At 37.9% G+C, this 19994-nt stretch overlaps 1 protein-coding gene across 1 annotated transcript in view; it reads right to left on the bottom strand.

The window, feature by feature from the left end:
• mtnr1aa (melatonin receptor 1A a) overlaps nucleotides 1–19192 on the bottom strand; it is a 46053-nt gene extending 26861 nt beyond the window's left edge. Inside the window, exon 1 of the mRNA XM_065254558.1 lies at nucleotides 18804–19192. Coding sequence (XP_065110630.1) covers nucleotides 18804–18987 — 184 coding nt within the window. The 5' untranslated portion in view covers nucleotides 18988–19192. The remainder of the gene's footprint in view (nucleotides 1–18803) is intronic.
• Nucleotides 19193–19994: the final 802 nt, after the last annotated feature.

Below are 19994 nucleotides of genomic sequence, written 5' to 3' on the forward strand. Positions count from 1 at the left end.
AGGTAATACTAATCCTGGCGAATAGACTAGCTGTAAATATACACATAAATTACATGTATACCACTTCCTGTAATTTTGCGAATTTTTTTTTTCAAATATAGAAGCACTTAACTCTTTCACCGCCAGCATTTTTAAAAAAAAGTTGCCAGCCAGCGCCAGCGTTTTTCATGATTTTCACCAAAGTTTAATGCCTTCCAGAACATGTTCTTCTTTAAATATATAAACATACACAGGGCATGAAATTAACACCCGACCACGCGCCAAATGCGGGTGGATTTTGCAATTGGCGGGTAACACTGTCAATCTACCAGCCACATTGGCGGGTAGCCAATGCGAATCAGAGATGCGCGGGTCATTGTAAACAACCCACTCCAGACCGACATTTTCAACTAACCCGCCCCGCCCGCAATTGTTCACAATAGTTTTTAAACTTGACCGACTGACCGCGGCCTGAATATCATTAAAATATTTTTGGATGACTCGTAACCGGCACCCGCTCATTTCTTATCAACCTGCGCATATCACCGATGCAAATTGAGTGATTCATTGAGAGGATGCGGCTGCTGTTTCGCAACGTTCATGCGATTGGAAAGAAGATGAGGCACTTCTCTGACTACGTTTGGATGTGCGAGTAAGTATTAAACTGTTGGTGAGATGGGAAGAGAATGCAATGATGACATAGGCTACTGTACAATCGCAGTTGCACAGATGTGTAGTGCTGCTGTGACGGATCAGAACTCTTGATGTGTAAACTTTAGAGAGAGTTGCGCTACTATGCCTTATACTGTAGTACATTAACATACATTTTGCGAATATAGTAATGAAAAACAACGTATGTGCGGCGTTTATGTGCGCAGTTTGTGCCCCCTCTGTCTCTGTGTGCGTGCGCGGGTTTACCCTGCTGAAAAAAACAGCATACCAGCAAGACCAGCATATGTTGTGTTTTGGTGCTGGTTTGCTAGTGAAGACCAGCTAAACCAGCATCAAACCAGCATCAGCACCAGCATTAGCACCAGCTAAACCAGCAACAAACCAGCATTAGCACCGTCTAAACCAGCATTAACACCAGCATCCCATGCTGGACATACCAGCATATGTTGTGTTTTGGTGCTGGTATGCTGTGACCACCAGCTAAACCAGCATAGACCAGCATAATTCCCATGCTGGTCCATGCTGGTTTGATGCTGGTTTTTTCAGCAGGGTAAGGGGACTCAATAGGGCACATCGGAGAGACGCGTTCCTAAAAGCATGCGTACATAAAATCTTTCTGCTCTTGACAGGGCACATAAACAAAATGATCTCAACAGTATTCATTTTCTAATAAAACATTTCTTTATGTCTTAAGTGTATGTATAGAGAGTCAAAAACCAGTCTGTGCTGGTCTTAAAGAGACAGTAACCTCAATTAACCTACTTAAGTCTGTGTCATTAATGTTAATCAAACAACCTAAGACAAAGAGAAATTCACTTTTGTAGCTCTGAAAAAAAATTATATTTAATTCATACAATAAAGACAGTGTTATAATTCACTATTCGGGCAAAAAAAAAAATGGCTGGTAAAAAGTCTCTGTGGCAGGTGGATTTCTAAATCCACCTGCCACAGTGGCTGGTGGTCAAAAAAGTTAACTTCAGGCCCTGAACATACAATATACCAAATGAAAGAACAGACCCTCTGCTTTCAAACAAAAAAAACCGTTTCATCCTACCTTTAGTGGTTCTTTTGCAATCAGCTTTTGAATATGGGTAGGTTTTTGCAAAAACACCATATTTTGAGCAAAAAGCAGAGATAATTCCAATTTTATGACGGATTTTTCATAGAGATCATATTCAGAGCGATCTTTAAAACAGACACGGACATGCAGCAGCTTGCCATAGGGCAATACTTCCGGTGTTAAAAAGTTGCACCTGGTGGATAATAGCGGTATTGCGGAAAGACGGAAAATCTCGTCATTGGCGGGGAAGCGTTTTCTCTTAATTGACGAGATATCTCGTCAATGGCGGGGAAAGAGTTAAAGAGTAACTACACCCTAAACCAACTTTTTTATTTAATGGTCTATACGAATAGGGCTTTATTAGTGCTGTTCATTGAATTGAGGCTCAGCGCCGTGCCAGTCTAAAAAAACAGAACCTGTTTTCTATGAGTGTACGCAGGTGGCGCCTGTCCGCTGTGACTCAGGACACTGTTCAAATCCCTGTCGCACCACAGAGCGCCACTCACATAGTTTAACATTAAATAACATCATATTTGTCCAAAATCGCTAGCAATTAACATTGGCTGCTAACGTATATTTAGCATTTTGAAGTAGACGCTATCTGACTAAGCTTGCGCTATTTAATGTGCACTTCCGGTGTACGATACCTCTGAGTTGTCCTATACGAGACTCGAGACACGTCCGGTGTGCGACCCCCTTAAGTCATTGCACATGCTCCGCACTCCAGTCCAGAAGGTGGCGGAAAGGCACCTTTAAGTGGGTTTGCCAACCGCCATTAAAAAAGACAAGAAGGAGAAGACGCACATGCGCAGAGGGTCCTAGTTTCAGTTATCAACCCAATCAAGTGTTTACATGTCGTTTTGAGCCGATTACAAAAGGTATAAACTTATCCTCTCAAACAGATTAAATTTTTAATCGGTTTGCCTCTTTTTATTCCGATTGAGGTGTTTACATGGAGCTTTTTTATTCCGATTAAACATTTAAACTGGTTAGAATTGTCCATGTAAACATAGCTGGGATTTCCCTATTGATCCGATTTTGAATTTTTTTCCGTTTTCGTCATGTTGCGTGTTTGCACATGTGATATCAGGAAGCAAGGTAATGTGCAAGGGAAGTGACGCACTGCGTAATCTAGTTACCCCTCCCACTTCTGAATGTTTTGCTGAGATTTCTAATCCCATGCGAATTGACCATCAATATTACAGACGTTCTGTGGTAAAATGACATTACTTCATCTACCCCTTATAGGGCTTAAGATAGCAAGAGAGTAAGAGAGACAGACAGATGGAGCAACACAAAGAGTGAAAGAGAACGCAATGCATAGACAGAAAAAAGGAAATAATAAACAGACAGACCAACCAACAAATAGACAGACAGACACATTGGAATAAACGACAGTAATTTATGCTTTAATATTTTAAAAATTCCCAGAAGCTTGACAGTGATATGTTTTATTATACTAAAGTCCCTACGTTTCTTCAGATATGTCACCACATGATTCATTTTAAGAAATATCACAGTTTCCCTCACTCTCTCTCACTCTTAATCCCTCTCGCTCATACGTTTTTCCCTCGCATCTGCTTATCTCGGCCTCTTTTACATGTGCCTAGATCTGGACAAGCACTGACAGTGACAGACAAGCAAAAAAAGTCACAAACATCAACAATTTTCTGATTTAGAAATGAGATAAAAGGCAAATCTGCAATATAGAGAAAAGAACAATTTTGAGAATAGAAAAGCTTGTATTAATATAATGATACCACATTTGTCTGCAATTCATTACTAGTGCTCTCTCTCATTATCTTTCTATCATCCTCCCTCCCTCCATTCATTCATCATCTGACTGTCCAAATCTGTCTCTCTCTCCCCACCAGACATCATTCATCCTCAATGTCTCTCTCCCACTCTGTGTACAGTCAGGATAAAGATCTTCCACTGAGACACAACACAAACACATCCTTCACCAGACCGTACGAAAAACGCTTTACCCAGAGATTACTACTGTTTCCAGATCAGCTCTATCCTAACAAAACCATTAGGCATCTTCATTAGCACTACCATGAGAGACATATACATTCCTGAACAAAATCTTAAGACCAGAAAAATTTTTACAAGTATTCACATTTTGCACTAGTGATTTATAACCAGGTTGTAAGTACTTCAAAATCCCAAAAGAAGAAACAGGAGCAAGATACAAAAAGGAGCGAGAGACAAAAAGTAGAGAGTAAGCAATTAATTGAAAACTGCATTTAACACTTTACCCGCCATTGACTCGTCAATTAACTCTTTCACCGCCAGCGTTTTTTAAAAAAGTTGTCAGCCAGCGCCAGTGTTTTTCATGATTTTCATCAAAGTTTAATGCCTTCCAGAAAATGTTCTTCTTTAAATATATAAACATACAATAAACCAAATGAAAGAACAGACCCTCTGCTTTCAAACAAAAAAAAACGTTTCATCCTACCTTCAGTGGTTCTTTTGCAATCAGCTTTTGAATATGGGTAGGTTTCTGCAAAAACACCACATTTTGAGCAAAAAGCAGAGATGATTCCATTTTTGTGACGGACTTTTCATAGAGATCCCATTCAGAGCTATCTTTAAAACAGACACGGACATGCAGCTGCTTGCCATAGGGCAATACTTCCGGGTTTAAAAAGTTGCAGAAGGGTGGATAATAGCGGTATTGCGGAAAGACGGAAACTCTCGTCATTGGCGGGGAAGCGTTTTCTCTTAAAGGCTCTCTAAGCGAATCTGCAAGACGTTAGTTATTGTTGACGTTTGAAACTGTTTTCAAACAGACGGAGCGTAGCTAACTCCTCCCCCTCCCCCTCCCTTCCGTGCTTTCATGAACGCGCCCAACCCCCACCCCCAAATCCTTTTTGTCGTTTATTGGCTGGAATACTTTGTTTTGTTTTGTGATGCTAGGTTTGGCCACTTGTTGATATTGCCGTTTGTGAAGCCTGGGCTGTCTACAGAGATCGCGTTTTTTTACAGTTTGATCAGCGGACAGGCAGCAAGCAGATAGTGAGGAGATGTTTCCGGTATGTAACAAAAAATGTTTTATGGTCTAAAACGCATCAATTCGCTTAGAGCACCTTTAATTGACGAGATATCTCGTCAATGGCGGGGAAAGAGTTAAGAGAAAGCGCCAATGACGAGTATTTCCGGTAATCCGTAGTACCGCTACTAGGTGGATTGCCAGAAATACTCGTCATTGTCGCTCTTCCGCAACTTATAAAACCCAGAAGTATCCCCCTAGGGCAAACAGCTGTATGTCTTTGTTTGTTTTGAGGATGAATAGGAAATTATGTCACAATCCACCATTATGATGAAAATTAAGATAAACAGGTAATAACTAAAGGTGATGAGGGAAATCTGGGTCAAATGGAAGAAAATAATCCTTTCTCTTAAAGAAATAGTCCATAACAGTTTTTTCAACGGAGTTTCAAAGGACTATAAACGATCCCAAATGAGGCATAAGGGTCTTATCTAATGAAACGATTGTCATTTTTGACAAGAAAAATAAAAATATGCACTTTTAAACCACAACTTCTGGTCTAGATTCGGTCGTGATGCGCCAGCGTGACCCCACGCAATACGTCATGACGTCAAGAGGTCACAGAGGACGAACGCGAAACTCCGCCCCAGTGTTTACAAGTGTGGAGAAAGAGGACCGTTCCTATGTTGTTGTATGTCAACTGATACCTACGTCACTACGCATTTACGTTAGGTCACGCTGGACCGGACCTAGGCGAAAAGTTGTGGTTTAAAAGAGCATATTTTTTTATTTTTCTTGTCAAAAATGACAATCGTTTCGCTAGATAAGACCCTTATGCCTTGTTTGGGATCGTTTATAGTCCTTTGAAACTCAACTTAAGTGTTGAGTTAAGTATTAAATGTTGGGCTCTATTAAAGTCCATTAAAATGAGAAAAATCCTGCAATGTTTTCCTCAACAAACATAATTTCTTCTCGACTGAACAAAGAAAGAAATCAACATTTTGGATGACATGGTGGTGAGTAAATTATCTGGATTTTTCCTTTAAGAAAATGGAATATTCCTTTAAGAATCTCTTAGTGTTGTGCAGTGTTTGGTAAGGTCTTTAGTAATGTGACCTATACAGAAACCATAAAAAGCCAAAAATAAAGCAAGCTAGTACTAATGGAATAAAAAGAGTAAAAGCATGAATAAAGATGAGAACAACATCTACAATTTCACATTCACAGATAATGAACAGACATTTTACAGCTTGTGAAGAAACAAGTTTGCCTTTACACTTATACACACATACATACTGCTGAAATGACAGAAACAACTTAACAGGAGCACCCAACTTGAATATCCCAACAACTTTCCATTATAGAAAAATACAGGTACTTTGTTTCTTATGCTTCTATTTTCATTCCTCATTCACTACAGAGAATACAGTTTTAGATGCAAAACTTGACATGCGTCCCGAACGCCATGTTCCTTCTGTGCAAAATCCTGGAGAGATGAATAAATGGCTGGAAAAATAACTAATGAGCAGTTCCTCAACACTGAGTCTGTTTACAGGTTGGGATCACAGAGCCAAAAACAGACTCAAACGTGCAGACACAGAGCATGTTTATTGTGTTTGGTTCCTCATAATCAAGCTTGATCTCCCACCCATTGGCTAACCTTGTGAGCCATTCTCTCTGACTTATGGACAAAAAATCCACAAGCACTCTAAAATACTAAAAACTGTTAAAAGTTACCTAGGAGAATAGGCAATCTTGAGACTGAGCTCCCTCTTTGAGAACAGCAACAGTTGACCTGTTTTCCAGCGGTCTTGGATGCACAAGGTTTACATAAGAAGGAGGAAACAATAGTGTTTGAGGCTTACAATATGTGATTACCATGTACAGAACTCTCTTTATTCATCTATGCCAAGAGACCTTTAAGACTTTACAGGAATTAAATAATACCGGTCGTTTGCAAAACACCATTTTCAACTAAAAACTGAAAAAATGTTATGCATTTTGGTCATTCATTTACACAACGGTGGCATGGGGACCTGAAAACACAAACTTTTTAAAATAGGTTCCATATTTGTTCCAAAAGTGCAAGTCTATGAAAATCATGTCTCTGTGTAAACTAGGGATGCTCATAATCTTCGGCAGCCAAAACTATTCGGCCGAATATAGCACCTATCTCATGTCGGAATATAGTATCTTTCTCAGACGCTTTAAATGCTTTCAGACTGCTGACATGTTTGCTGCATTTACAAAGCGTGCACGTGTCTCACGCTATGCTGGTTGATATTTCACTAGTTTGCTTGAGCATTCAGTCTTGATAAGTAATAATAAGTAATGCTTACCCCAAGTTTAACCAACCCCCTCGTAGTAGGGCTGTACAGAAATAGGGAAAGAGCAACAAAGGAGGGGATTGGGGAGCATGAGGAATGCCACAGAAATCGTCACTGGGAATGCTTGGAGACTAACATGCTTATATACACTCAAAAGTGATTGACAGGACTAAATGTTTAGGCTCCACCCGAACTTATGTTTAAGACTTCATTTAACCCAGTCCTTCCAGAGTAACGCACAGTTTTTTTGTGATTGTTGCGGGCAAAAATCCTTAATCTTGCGGCACGTTTTCTTAAAAAATGCGATGGAATATGTGGGATATTTATGCAATTTTATGCGATGAAATTGCGGGAACTTGCAAAAATTGCGCAAACTTGCAAAAACTGCGGGAACTTGCAAAAACTGTTTGCAGCTTTTGCAATGATGTTCACGTCACATAATCACGTCACTCCATAACGTTCCCATGGCAACAGGGGACATTACTGCGCTTGTGTGAAGTAAATGCAACATTTGTAACTTTCTGCTAAATATGTGATTTTTGCTACAAAAATTTGGGGATTATGAAATCATGCAGGCCCCGCATATTTTGTGCACGGAAATCTGCAATTTATGCTGCGAAAGTGTGGCATATTTGAAAATATGCGGCACCCGCATACATATGCAGACTTTGGCTGATTATGCATTGAATCATGCAATCGCATAATCACGTTTTTCTGGAGGGACTGTTAATTGCATCAACAAAAACATTATTGTTTGGTGAAATGTTTTTGGTTATTTGCCCAAACACCGAAATGTTGTTTTTGCTATTTTTGGCTGAATGGAATACAGATTTGTGAAAACAGTGACATTTTGCCCATGCCTTTATACGCTTTCAGACATTGTGTGACATCGCCAACTACTGGCCTGGCATGCATAATACAGCCTTTTTAGTATTTGTGGCTTTTTGTGAAGAGGGATTGTATTCGACAAATGCAAATAAAAAACTTTTCTGTTTTAGTACATTGTTGTCTCTCCAAAATAAAGTACAAAAGTGGTCACTGGGACAGTGTAGCATTTTGGCATTTTGGTTAAGATACCATTGAGGTACCAATATGAACCTTTTAGATACAAAAGTGTACTTGAAAAACGTTTTTACCTTCTTGTACATTTTTCTGAGATTTTTTTAAAGAAACATTTTTTAAAGTAAGGTTTATTTAAGGTATATTATTTTTTAGCTCTTTTGCTTTAATTTTTGAGGGGACAGTAGAAAAAGACAGGAAGTGACAATGGAGGAAAGAGGGCAGTAGAATCAAAAAAGGACCGTAAACTGGGGCTTGGGTCACCCAAAGTCCTAAATGTCTGTAGCACCAACCACACGGCCACGACTCAGACAAAAAAATGAGTTATCTTTTGATCTGTAGTGTTGTGCTGGGGTTGACAGAGAGGGAGAGTGAGTGTGTGCAAATTATTCATTAGTTTGAATATGACCTAAACTAAACTCTTCCTAACTAAAACAGCTTGTGGGGAAGATCGTGTTGATGGCAAATGCAATTGGCAGAACTCCTCTACAGGTGCATCCGTGTGCGTGCACATGCGAACACATTAACTTTCAACAGCAGCAGGGGGGCACAGACTGAGTGATGCACAAAGACAAAGATGTCACAAAGAATGAGCGAAACCCCAACTAAAATATGCTTGAGCTGCGACAGAAATGGAGAGGGGGGGGTCACAAAAAGGTAAAAACAGAGAGAGAGAGAGAGAGGCAAACAGGCGCTCGTGGAAGAACAAATGCAAGCCAAAAGACTGCGAGGGGTCCTGAGGACAAGTAAACAAGCGTGCATGTCAGAGCAGTGTCTTTGAGAACACACTCGGCAATGTGTTACGTGTTTGTGCTTTTAAAGAACATCACATCCAGTGATGCCCACTGCAAGCATGAGTGATTTCACCGCCTGTCATGTTGACTGCTTTACGGGTCACTGTCTCTCACATTCTGGCCGCTGTACGCACACATATTATTTTCCTGATTCAGCTGTATACTGTACACAAATGTATGCACAAAGACAAAAGTCTACTACTGCACACCCCCAACCATTAGGATGCATGTACTCGTTCAAAAATTCACACACTGCCCCATTAGCACTAATCATATTATGCCACAGACATGCACTTCATTCATACTGTAAGTTCGGGCCTTGCCAAGTACAAAAACCTAATCGCATCAAGCCGCTGTTCAAAGCGGGAGTAAAACCATAACTGACGTATTACCAAGAGCACATTAGGAGAGATAATCATGTTGATCTTAACAACATGGACCCGGCAACTGGAATATAGGTCAGAGATCCTATACATGAATACTAATGTTGTCTTAAAGGAATAGTTCACTGAAATATGAAAAATTAATAATATTTCATAATTTACTTACCCTCATGCCATCCAAGATATATATGAATTCCTTTCTTTAGTTGAACACAGAGGAATTAATTTATATTAAAATGCCATCCTTTTAGTTTCTTATATGGGACCCAAAATGTTAGAGCTCATACATTCATCATAAAAATAATCTGAACGACTTTAGTAGAAAGCCAGATGAAAGTTTTGCAAGCTCAAAGTATTATCACTGACTGTTAAAATAAGATCAAAATATGAAACCCATCAACTCTTTCGCCGCTATTGATGAGATAACTTGTCAATTAAGAGTTAACTCTTCCCTGCCAATGACGAGAATTTCCGGCTTTCCGCAACTTATACAACCCGGAAGTAGCGCCTCACATGAAAGAGAAAGAACTTCTTGTATGTTTTAAAGATCACTCTGCATCTGATCTCTATCAAAAGTCTTTCAAAAAAAAAGGAAATAATCTAATTTTTTTGCTAAAAATTTGGTGTTTTTGAAGAAACCTACCCATATTTGAGAGGTGATAAAAAGTAATGAACTAATGAAGGTAGGATGAATTTTTTTTTTTTTTTAAAGCAGAGGGTCTGTTCTTTCATTTGATATATTGTTTGTTTATATATTTAAAGAAAAACATTTTCTGGAAGGCATTAAACTTTTGTGAAAATCATGAAAAATGCTGGCGCTGACTGGCAACTTTTTTTAAAAACGCTGGCGGGGGAAAGAGTTAACATTTGATTATTTGTGTTCACCAGAAGAAAGGAAGTCAAATGCATCTGGGAAGGCAAAAGGAATGATTAAACTGAGCAAATTTTGATTTTTACATTTTAAACTATTCCTTTAAGTGTTTTACTGCATTTATATAATTAAAATATTGAGATTTATTTTATATAATCTAAAATGTTTCCTTTGTTTTATGACAACAATGTACATTTTAGTCAGTGCACTAATTTATGATTTATGACCTCCTATTTTCAGGTTTGCATTGTTATTGACTTAACACATTAACGCATTATTAATTACTTATTAATTTACACCATAATACAGAGGTTCAGATATCATTATATAGTTTTAGCATAAGGTTATATATAGCCAAAGGCTTTAAATAAATTATGTATCATTTCCTGTGCTTAATACTGTATATATTAAAGTCCCCCTGTGGTGAAAAAACAGGTAAAATTTGGCTTGCAAAAGGTGGATATGCATAAGTGTCCCGAAGGACCCTAAACTCAGTATCAGATTAATGCTGCGTTCCAGGTAGGTTTTTGAGCCTGTGAGTTACGACTTCAAAACCACGACTCACGACTCTATGCGTTCCAGGCAGCCTGTAACCCGTGTTTTTACAACCTTCTACCTGTGAAAGTGCACTGGAACGGCAGTCAAACCCGTGACTTCCCACCCGTGAACTCGTACTAGATCGATGTACTCCCAGTTCAGAGTCGTGAGTCGTGGTTTTGAAGTCGTGATTTACGGGTTACATGTTGCCTGGAACGCAGCAAAAGATCAACTGCAAATCAACTGTATTATAGATAGTTCTAGAACAAAAAATAGAAGTATAGATGCTGTCACTGGGACGGTACCTTTGAGGTACCAATATGTATCTTTGAAGTAGGGGAGAGAAAGCACAACCTAACGCTTTTTGGTTTTGGCTCAATCATTCAAAAAATATTTGAGTTTGCTTTATTATATTTTTACACACATCTCTGCTACATATGACCATTTGAAATTTGTTTCTAGTACTTACCATTCTTGGACAAATACACCAAACGTGCCAGAAGTGCAAACGTTACAACTTATCCCATAGTTGGGGTTAATTGTAACAGACAGGGGGTTAGTTGTAACATGTGCTAAAAATTAAGTTTGCAGGCAAATATTTCAATACTATTTTGTCTATATTGTTGAAGTGGATATTGTTTATATATCTGTCTATAATAGACAGGTATCCACACTGTATTTATTCATCCAGTCCTTTTCTAACAATGGTTCAACTATAAATGGATACAAATGTCTAAATATGTGAGAAAAATTATGAATTTTTTTTTTATATGTGACCCAGTCTGTAATAACCATACTACAGTTTCAAAAATCAAATTCTGAGATAATGAGCATCAAAGTCTGATTTTACCCATTCATTTCATTATGATTTGAATCTTTGACGTGACCTTATTCAATCAATATTAAGATATGAACAAAAATAAATGTGACACTCGATTTTTGATAAGACAGGCACATTTATTTTGTTTGTAGCCAGCAATCATTTGTGTGTAGCCTATTTAAAACAACGGCAAGAAATACGCTAACGTTAGCTGTTTTCATATCGTAAGTGCTGAGGGGTTAGTTGTAACACAGCGTTACAATTAACCCCGCTGGGTCAAAATATTTTCAAGCCCACCAAAAATTTTGCTAAGAGCTGCAGACATATTTCAAAATGATGCTATGTTTTAGTCAACTGACTAAACTGATTAATATGACATAGCATTAGATTTGGTATCTTACAAACCCAACTTAGAAACCGAAAAAAAACATATGATGAAAAAACTTACTTACATGCCACAGAAACACTCTTTCATCAATAACTCTCTGGAAAAACATTATACATTTCCAATAATTTGCCAGCATGAAAAAAATACCAGAAAAATAAAACGCTCAACCTCGTGCAACAAAGTAAACAGTCCGTGTTACAACTAACCCTGCATTAGTTTTTTTCCCCGGTACTAATATGCACCATATATTTACTGTACAAAGGTGTACTTCTTTTGAAATGGTATAACCCCAGTGACAGCTTTTTTATCTTTATTTTTGACAGTGTACTTTTTAAGCATCTTAATTTATGCTTCTTTGATCCATATGTGTGTGTACACATACTGTACTGCATGTGTAAAACAGACCACCTGAGCTCTGAAGGGACTCACAGATGCATCTGTGTGTACAAACACAGACACAAAAACGCAGCAGGATGTGAAATAACAGAAGGGCACATCACACGCTTGCTAAAAATCTAATGACCTCTGCTCATTACTAGTGTTACATACAAACATTCAAAACAAAAAGGAAGAGTACATTGACGGATCGAGTGCCCTCCCTATATATCGTAGACTACACCTATTGTTAGTTCATTGACAAAATGTTGAAAGCACTCTCATTTGTAACTTACAGTAAGGCGCTTTGCATAAAAGTGTCTGCTAAGTAAATAAATGTAATGTAATATTTTTACCTGTCAGTAAAGAAAACAGCTTTGTAATGGAGATTCTGTATTTTTGGAGCCTTTCTGGTAGATTTCCCACTGCAATATTACTGTGGTAAACAAAAATAGTTTGATGGTGTCAGGGCACTTTCTGAAGTTTCTAACTTCAATTTTTAAAGGGCGAAACATTTACATGTCCACTGATACTTACTGGAGATGTTACTGTGGGTTGCTACCTGACATTGTTATTGGTGGGCTGAAAATCAGATTTTTCTTTTTTTATAAATTACATTAACAGAATTGTATATAAAGCTTAGGTTTTTTATTTACAGTAACAATAACAAATTATATGTCATTTGTCTTTTTTGTCATAACTACTTTGGCGCGCTAAATCTCAAAATTAAATAATATCAATGAACTTAGCCGGGAATTTCCAGGCAGGATCACACTTGTTATTTTTTAGGTTTAGTTATCAAAAATGTTTTTGTTATATCTTTGTGTGATGTACATGTATATCATGGCTTTAAAATGTTGCGAGGAATAATTTAACAAATGTTTATACACATTGCCTTTCATTTTAACTTAAAAAAAAGAGATAAAAATGCATCATCAGTTTTGTCTCCGTTCCTCAATTGAAGGCCACTTGTGGTCAGTTTATCAGAAAGTTGTTTCAAAGTTATTTTGAGTCACAGGACACAATTAAGCTGAGATGTACTTTGCATAAAGTTCAACTTTTTTCCAACAGTCACTGTCACTCATGCCTGCAGAAATTGCCAAATCCTATTAAAATTGACACCTTGTGGTCACTTTGTCATTGCAAGCCCTGTCAGTGTGTAAACTTTAGTGCTTACAGTACATCCATCTAATGCGACTGTGCTCATCCTTTTTTCTGAAGGTGAACAAAACGTTTAACTGATACTTTTATGTCTTTCTCAAATATATTTTTTTTACTTCTACATTAAAATTAACATTGCCCTCCAACCAAGGACATGTTTACAAGACAGTAGCTGTAGAGACCATTTAAACTCACAATAGCTATGTTTAGTATAAATGCACAACATTTTGTCAATCTGACTGAATTTATTCCGATTGCAGTTTACATGCACCCTAAACATTGCAATTTGTTTAAAATGTTTGTTTACATCTACATACATTCTATAATCTACGTTCGTACATAATCCGAACCAAACGTCTGCACAAGCGCACAGCCAGTGTTGCCAAATTTGCATATCAAAACTTTCCCAATGGACATTCAAAACTAGCCAAAGCATTCCAATGACTGTCCACAGCCCAAATATCAATAACTTATCAACAAAATCCTTTCATCTTTAACCTGCAGACAAAAATTAACTTTAACAGTTTAAAAGTTGCCCAAATCTGAAGTCCAAAAAAGCAGAGGACTTGGCAACGCTACGCTGAACACAGCATCTCTTGTTGAGATCACACTTTGCCTTTGGATAAATGTAAAGTTGTGTTGGAGAAAGTTGTTCTTAAGTTGTTTTCAGATATAGGCAATGATTTTTTTTTTAAAGGCACAACGCTATTTTATTGCTTTATGTAATGTTATGAAAGGACACATGAACTGCAAAATGTACAGCGAGGGACTCAACTACCTTAATAATGCGTGTTGCCATTGTCTTGCCATCGCATAATGTGTGTTTCTGTGACAAGAATCATGTGATAAGTAAGTAAGAGGAAAATATAAGACGTGAACGAATGCACAATTCGTCTAAAGGTATTTTTGCATCCGATTGAGAAAATATGATTCACGGGTTTGCATGCATTCTCCCAAAGATCGGATCACATTTCGGACTACACCACTACTTTCAATACGGTAAAAATTTGCATCCGATCGACCTCAATCGTATTGACTATAGTGTTTACATGAAGGCTTTTCAATCCGAGTGAGCCATCAATACAATTAAAACGTATTTATATTTGCATGTAAACATAGCTATTGCTTTTGTCAAGAATGGGCACATATACAGTTCGGTGGATATTTAAAAATATCAGAATAAAGTATTCCAGACAGCGTTAAATTTGCATTTATACATTTGATTGATGTGTTTGAAGGGACTTAGAGAACATTTAAGGTATATCAGTACTCTGGAATCAAACCCATGACCTTAACATTGCTAGCAGCATGTTGTACCTAATAAACTACACTAAAATGCCCAATACTTGAACTCATTTAAACAACGCTTATACACTAATGTTATGAGAGCCAGCAAACCCCTTCCACAATTAACACACAAAGCAGCCACTCACACACACAAGTGCAACATTCAACAGTATTAAACATCTACAATAGAGTCAGTGACAGTAATCTAAATGCTGTTTATACAAATATCCAAGCTGTACACCAGCAAAGAAAAGATAAACAGGATATGAGTCGTCCAAGACAAACAGCTAAAATATGTGACAAACAAATTATGCCAAGTTTAATAGTATGAATACCAGTAGGACGACACTGTCAACAACCCAAGCTAATACAGTACATCTACAGTATGCTCTTTTAATCATAAAAAAGCAGTATCATCCTTTTATCAAAAAGAGAAAGGGAGTCTCTTTAACGATACTGTATAGTTTTTTAAAAGCGTAAATCAATCATTTTATTGCTATTTTTGAAACAGCACTGTGAAAATGTTTCAAATGTATTGCATTTACATTACATTTAGTCATTTAGCAGACACTTTTGTCCAAAGCGACTTACAAATGAGGTAAACAATAGAAGCAATTATAGCAACACACAAGAACAGCAATACATAAGTATTGACATTCGATTAAAACAAACCAATGTTTTCACTCCGCAATTTCTATTACTCTGCCACAGTAAAAGTGTGTTTGTGGATAGGGCATCAATTGTAAAAACAAACTTGAGCCATGTGCTTTAGCCTGTGGGTTGCATACAGTAAGAGCTCTCTGTGACCGCACACCGCAGACTTCCTCTTCTGACCCAAAAACAAGACTCTGGTTGTCAGCTACACGTACAATGACTCAAGTGAGAGACAGCCCAGATAACCGAAACCTGAAATCACAGATAGTGCCACTTCACTCCCAACAGTATAAACCTATTCATCTGGTGCTGGAGGACAGCCATACAGTATGTCCGGCAGTTGCGGTTACTGCTGCTGTGATTATTGGGAATTCGAAGGAGGGACTTTGTGATTGGAGGCTTGTCTCTAAGGTGATTTTTTTATCATGTGTGAGTGTTCCTCATGGTGTTACCATGCATTCCATTGATGTGAAGCAATCTCAGCAAGTGCAGAAAGGCCAGTGGTAAAATGTTATTTTTGAGCTGCTGTGTAAACCCATGTGTGACTCCAATATTAAAGGAATAGTCCATTTTCTTTAAAAAAATTCAGATAATTTACTCACCACCATGTCATCCAAAATATTGATGTCTTCCTTTGTTCAGTCGAGAAGAAATTATGTTTTTTGAGGAAAACATTGCAGGATTTTTCTCATTTTAATGGACTTTAATAGAGCCCAACATTTAATACTTAACTCTGCACTTAACAGTTTTTTACAACGGAGTTTCAAAGGACTATAAACGATCCCAAACGAGGCATAAGGGTCTTATCTAGAATTTTTGACAAGAAAAATAAAAAATATGCACTTTTAAAGCACAACTTCTCGTCTAGATCCGGTCATGATGCGCCAAGCGTGACCCCACGCAATACGTCATGATGTCAAGAGGTCACAGAGGACGAACGCGAAACTACGCCCCAGTGTTTACAAGTGTTAAGAAAGAGGACCGTTCAGACGTTGTTGTATGTCGAATGATACTAATTAATGTCTTTGTGTCAGTTTATTGTTTACAATGGTCCGCAAATGTGCGTTTCATATATGTAACACGTGACCTCTCAACGTCACTATGCATTTACGTTAGGTCACGCAGGAAAGGACCTAGACAAGAAGTTGTGGTTTAACAGTGCATATTTTTTATTTTTCTTGTCAAAAATGACAATCGTTTTGCTAGATAAGACCCTTATGCCTCGTATGGGATTGTTTATAGTCCTTTGAAACTCAGTTGAAAAAAACTGTTAAGTCTTGAGTTAAGTATTAAATGTTGGGCTCTATTAAAGTCCATTAAAATGAGAAAAATCCTGCAATGTTTTCCTCAAAAAACATAATTTCTTCTCGACTGAACAAAGAAAGACATCAACATTTTGGATGACATGGTGGTGAGTAAATTATCCGTATTTTTCTATTAAGAAAATGGAATATTCCTTTAAGGTAAAACTTCCAAGCGCAAACCCATCCAATTTTGGCTAAGACAAGACAAAAGTTGGGCTTTCAGAGAGTCTAATAGAAGTCTAACCATAGCCCAACAATAGATGAGGCGTATACGTTTAGAACATGTAAAAGATATGAAAGCAAACACCTTGAACACCTGTTGATTTTGCTTACATGATGGAATAAAGTACTTCTCCACGTTATTTTGGCAAAACAGGTATGTAACCAAGTTCAAGGTTATTTAGGGTAGAAGTGGGGTTCTCATAGCCGGACTATATTGGGTCTATTTGTAAACATGCTTTTTAGTCAGCAAAACAATAAAAATATAGGTATTTGACAAATGTAAAAAAAAGATGTATTGGACTAAAAAAGGTATTGTGGATGTTAAAGGTTTTTTTTGTGGAACAATACAGCCTGACAAATCAATCCATCCATCACTTTAATGTTTAAAATCCCTCAAGCGCTCTCCTACATAAGAGGGTGTTTTAAAAATGAGATGAATAATGAAATGAAGGATTAAAATAGGCCTACTAATAAATGGAATCATGGTGAAAGTTGTGATCCGCGGTTAGCGCATAAGCACTTGAATGCACGCGAGCAGGCAAACCTAGATGCTCACGCGCAAAAATGATTATTTATTCACATGCTTATGAGCGCCTGGGATAAATGTCAATTTCCACAATGTAGGTCAAAGTTTAATTAAGTCGACTCCGTTGTTTTTCTTAAGACTCCTATGTGAATCAGGTTTTCCATTATTTATTGACCGTTATGCTGCAACACATCCTCATCCCATGGCGTCAATATTTGACGACACTTGACCATGCGTCAACAGTTTACGCGGAGGGTATACCTTTCGCGTCATTTTTTGACGAACTGGGGACTTCAATACTATTAGGTACGCGAAATTAAACAGTTGTCACCTGACGTTGGGGTTAGGGATAGGTTTGGGTAGGGATGTCATTATGTAAATCTAACCCTAAACCGACGCGAAAATGGTAAGAAAATAGGCGAAAATGGTAAGAAAATAGGAAAGAGAATGCAACGGACTTAATAGTATTGAAGTCCCCAGTTCGTCAAAAAATGACGCGAAAGGTATACCCTCCGCATGTCCGTATTATTTTTCCACTGCGTGATTGACATGAGATGAGATACAGTCCCATGGCCCTTCTGAAGTTGGATGAATGCCAAAATAAACTTCCATATAACGGGCACGCACGTCAATCAAATACAACGAATGTGTTCATTTTTTTCTAATAAAGCTTAAGCAGCCCCTCGGTCCAGTCACATCTGGTGAGTGACAGTTACACAGATGTGTAAGTAAACTACCAAAATTATTGACTTAAAGCAAAACTCATATAAATACAAACGCAATAAAACTTTGTAATATGAAAATTCAATGTATTTAATCTATATATTTAGACCTTGCTAACGTAATGCTCCAACAACTGACATTACAATTATGTCACGGATTATTGCAAATAAGAGGTGTACAGCTAGTAAGGCTGGGCTGACAGTAAACATCTATCTCGTAATATTTTGCTGATGTAAAATAATGTTCATGTAGTAGCTGTCACCAACAAACACACTGACTTTTTATTTCCTAAACTTCAGTGCTGGTATTTACGTTGGATTATTTTAATGTAGCCTACCTTGCGTAAAAACGTCCTGCGTAAAAACAAGGACACATCTGGAGTTTAAACAGTTTGCATGTGAAATCAAATACGGCAAAGAAACAAAATCTTGAATGTATGCGTTATGCGTTATAAACCGTCGAGGCGACTAAAGAACCGCGAACCCAACGCACAACTTCATGAGATGGAATCACGTCACGGATGCGCGGTCTCCTCATCTTTGCTGTCTCTCTGTGATGTTGTTTGGTGTATCGCTAAAACATCAACCTTTGTGCAGCAAATGCAAATAAACGCGACACAGGTGCGGAACGGAAACGCACCTGTACCCGCTCGCGCGCGCGACTTACCTGCGTTCCGAAGTTTCTTGTTTCTGTAGACGGAGAAAATCACCAGCAGGTTTCCTAAAATATCCACTACTATAGTGAATATGAGGAAACATCCGAGAGTAGTGGTGACCCAGGGCGGCCGATGAAGCGTTTGCTCGCTAGGGTCCGGTGCAGAACTGTTCAAAGAACTCCCATTCATAAACATGGTATCTCTTCATGAAACTTTTCTCAATCAACAAAATAAGCGCGCATGCCGCTCGTGTAGTTCAGATGGCGCGCGTCTCGCCGATGGACTCTCATCTCTCCGTCAGGACTGGATAAGTTGTGCGCCCTGGACATTGTTCGTCCGCGCTCTCGTTGAAGCTTTCGTGTGTCGGGGTCTGCACATTTATGGCTATGTGCGTGCCCATCACGATGCTGTTGCATGTCATCGACGGGCAACTTCAAAGCTCCTGTGTGCACGAGATTCACGGCAGCGTTGTGTTTGCTGCCACCCTGTGGTCGTGATCAGCAGTGCAGTTTTTGCGCTTTCATTCACCCGTGGTTGCTCCGTGAGCGCTTTTTAATTCATGTCTTCATTCATTATTCTTACACTTAAAAAAAGCTTTATTCAGTTTATCGTCGTTTCGTTCGTGATAGACACTAAAGGTTATTGATATTTATTTACAATTTAATTTATAGCAGAAATTCTGTCTATAATTAACTTGAACTAATATTAAAAGTTAACTAATATTAACTTGAATGCAAAATAGAAAATCATAAATTATAGTTTTGTTTCAGCCTATAGGTTGCTTAAAAAAATCGACAAAAACCGAACGTTGGGTTAAATTAAATTTACAATGTCCATATTTTACCAAACCATAGCCTGAAACAACCAAGCAGTTGTAGAATAGAAAAGGTTTTTAAGTATGATTTGAAAAAGTAATAATAGTTATTCGGCACAACAGCACTCTTGCATACGGCTGCATGCTCATGTTGATTTTACAGTATACAGTACAGTAGATCTATAACACAAAAAGTTAATATTTAGTAACTTACATTAGTTGCAATATGGTTATTTTGTCCAGTTTCCGCTAACAAAGTTACTGTAGTTCTGAGCAAATCTAAAGTAAGATAAACTACAGTAAACTAGTGCCAGTGGAAAATATCATCACTATTTGAATGCCAATTGTCCAGTCAAATCAAGGACAGAGATTTACTGTATGATGCAGA

This window comes from Paramisgurnus dabryanus, chromosome 4, assembly GCF_030506205.2.
Source record: "Paramisgurnus dabryanus chromosome 4, PD_genome_1.1, whole genome shotgun sequence".
Lineage (NCBI taxonomy): Eukaryota > Metazoa > Chordata > Actinopteri > Cypriniformes > Cobitidae > Paramisgurnus > Paramisgurnus dabryanus.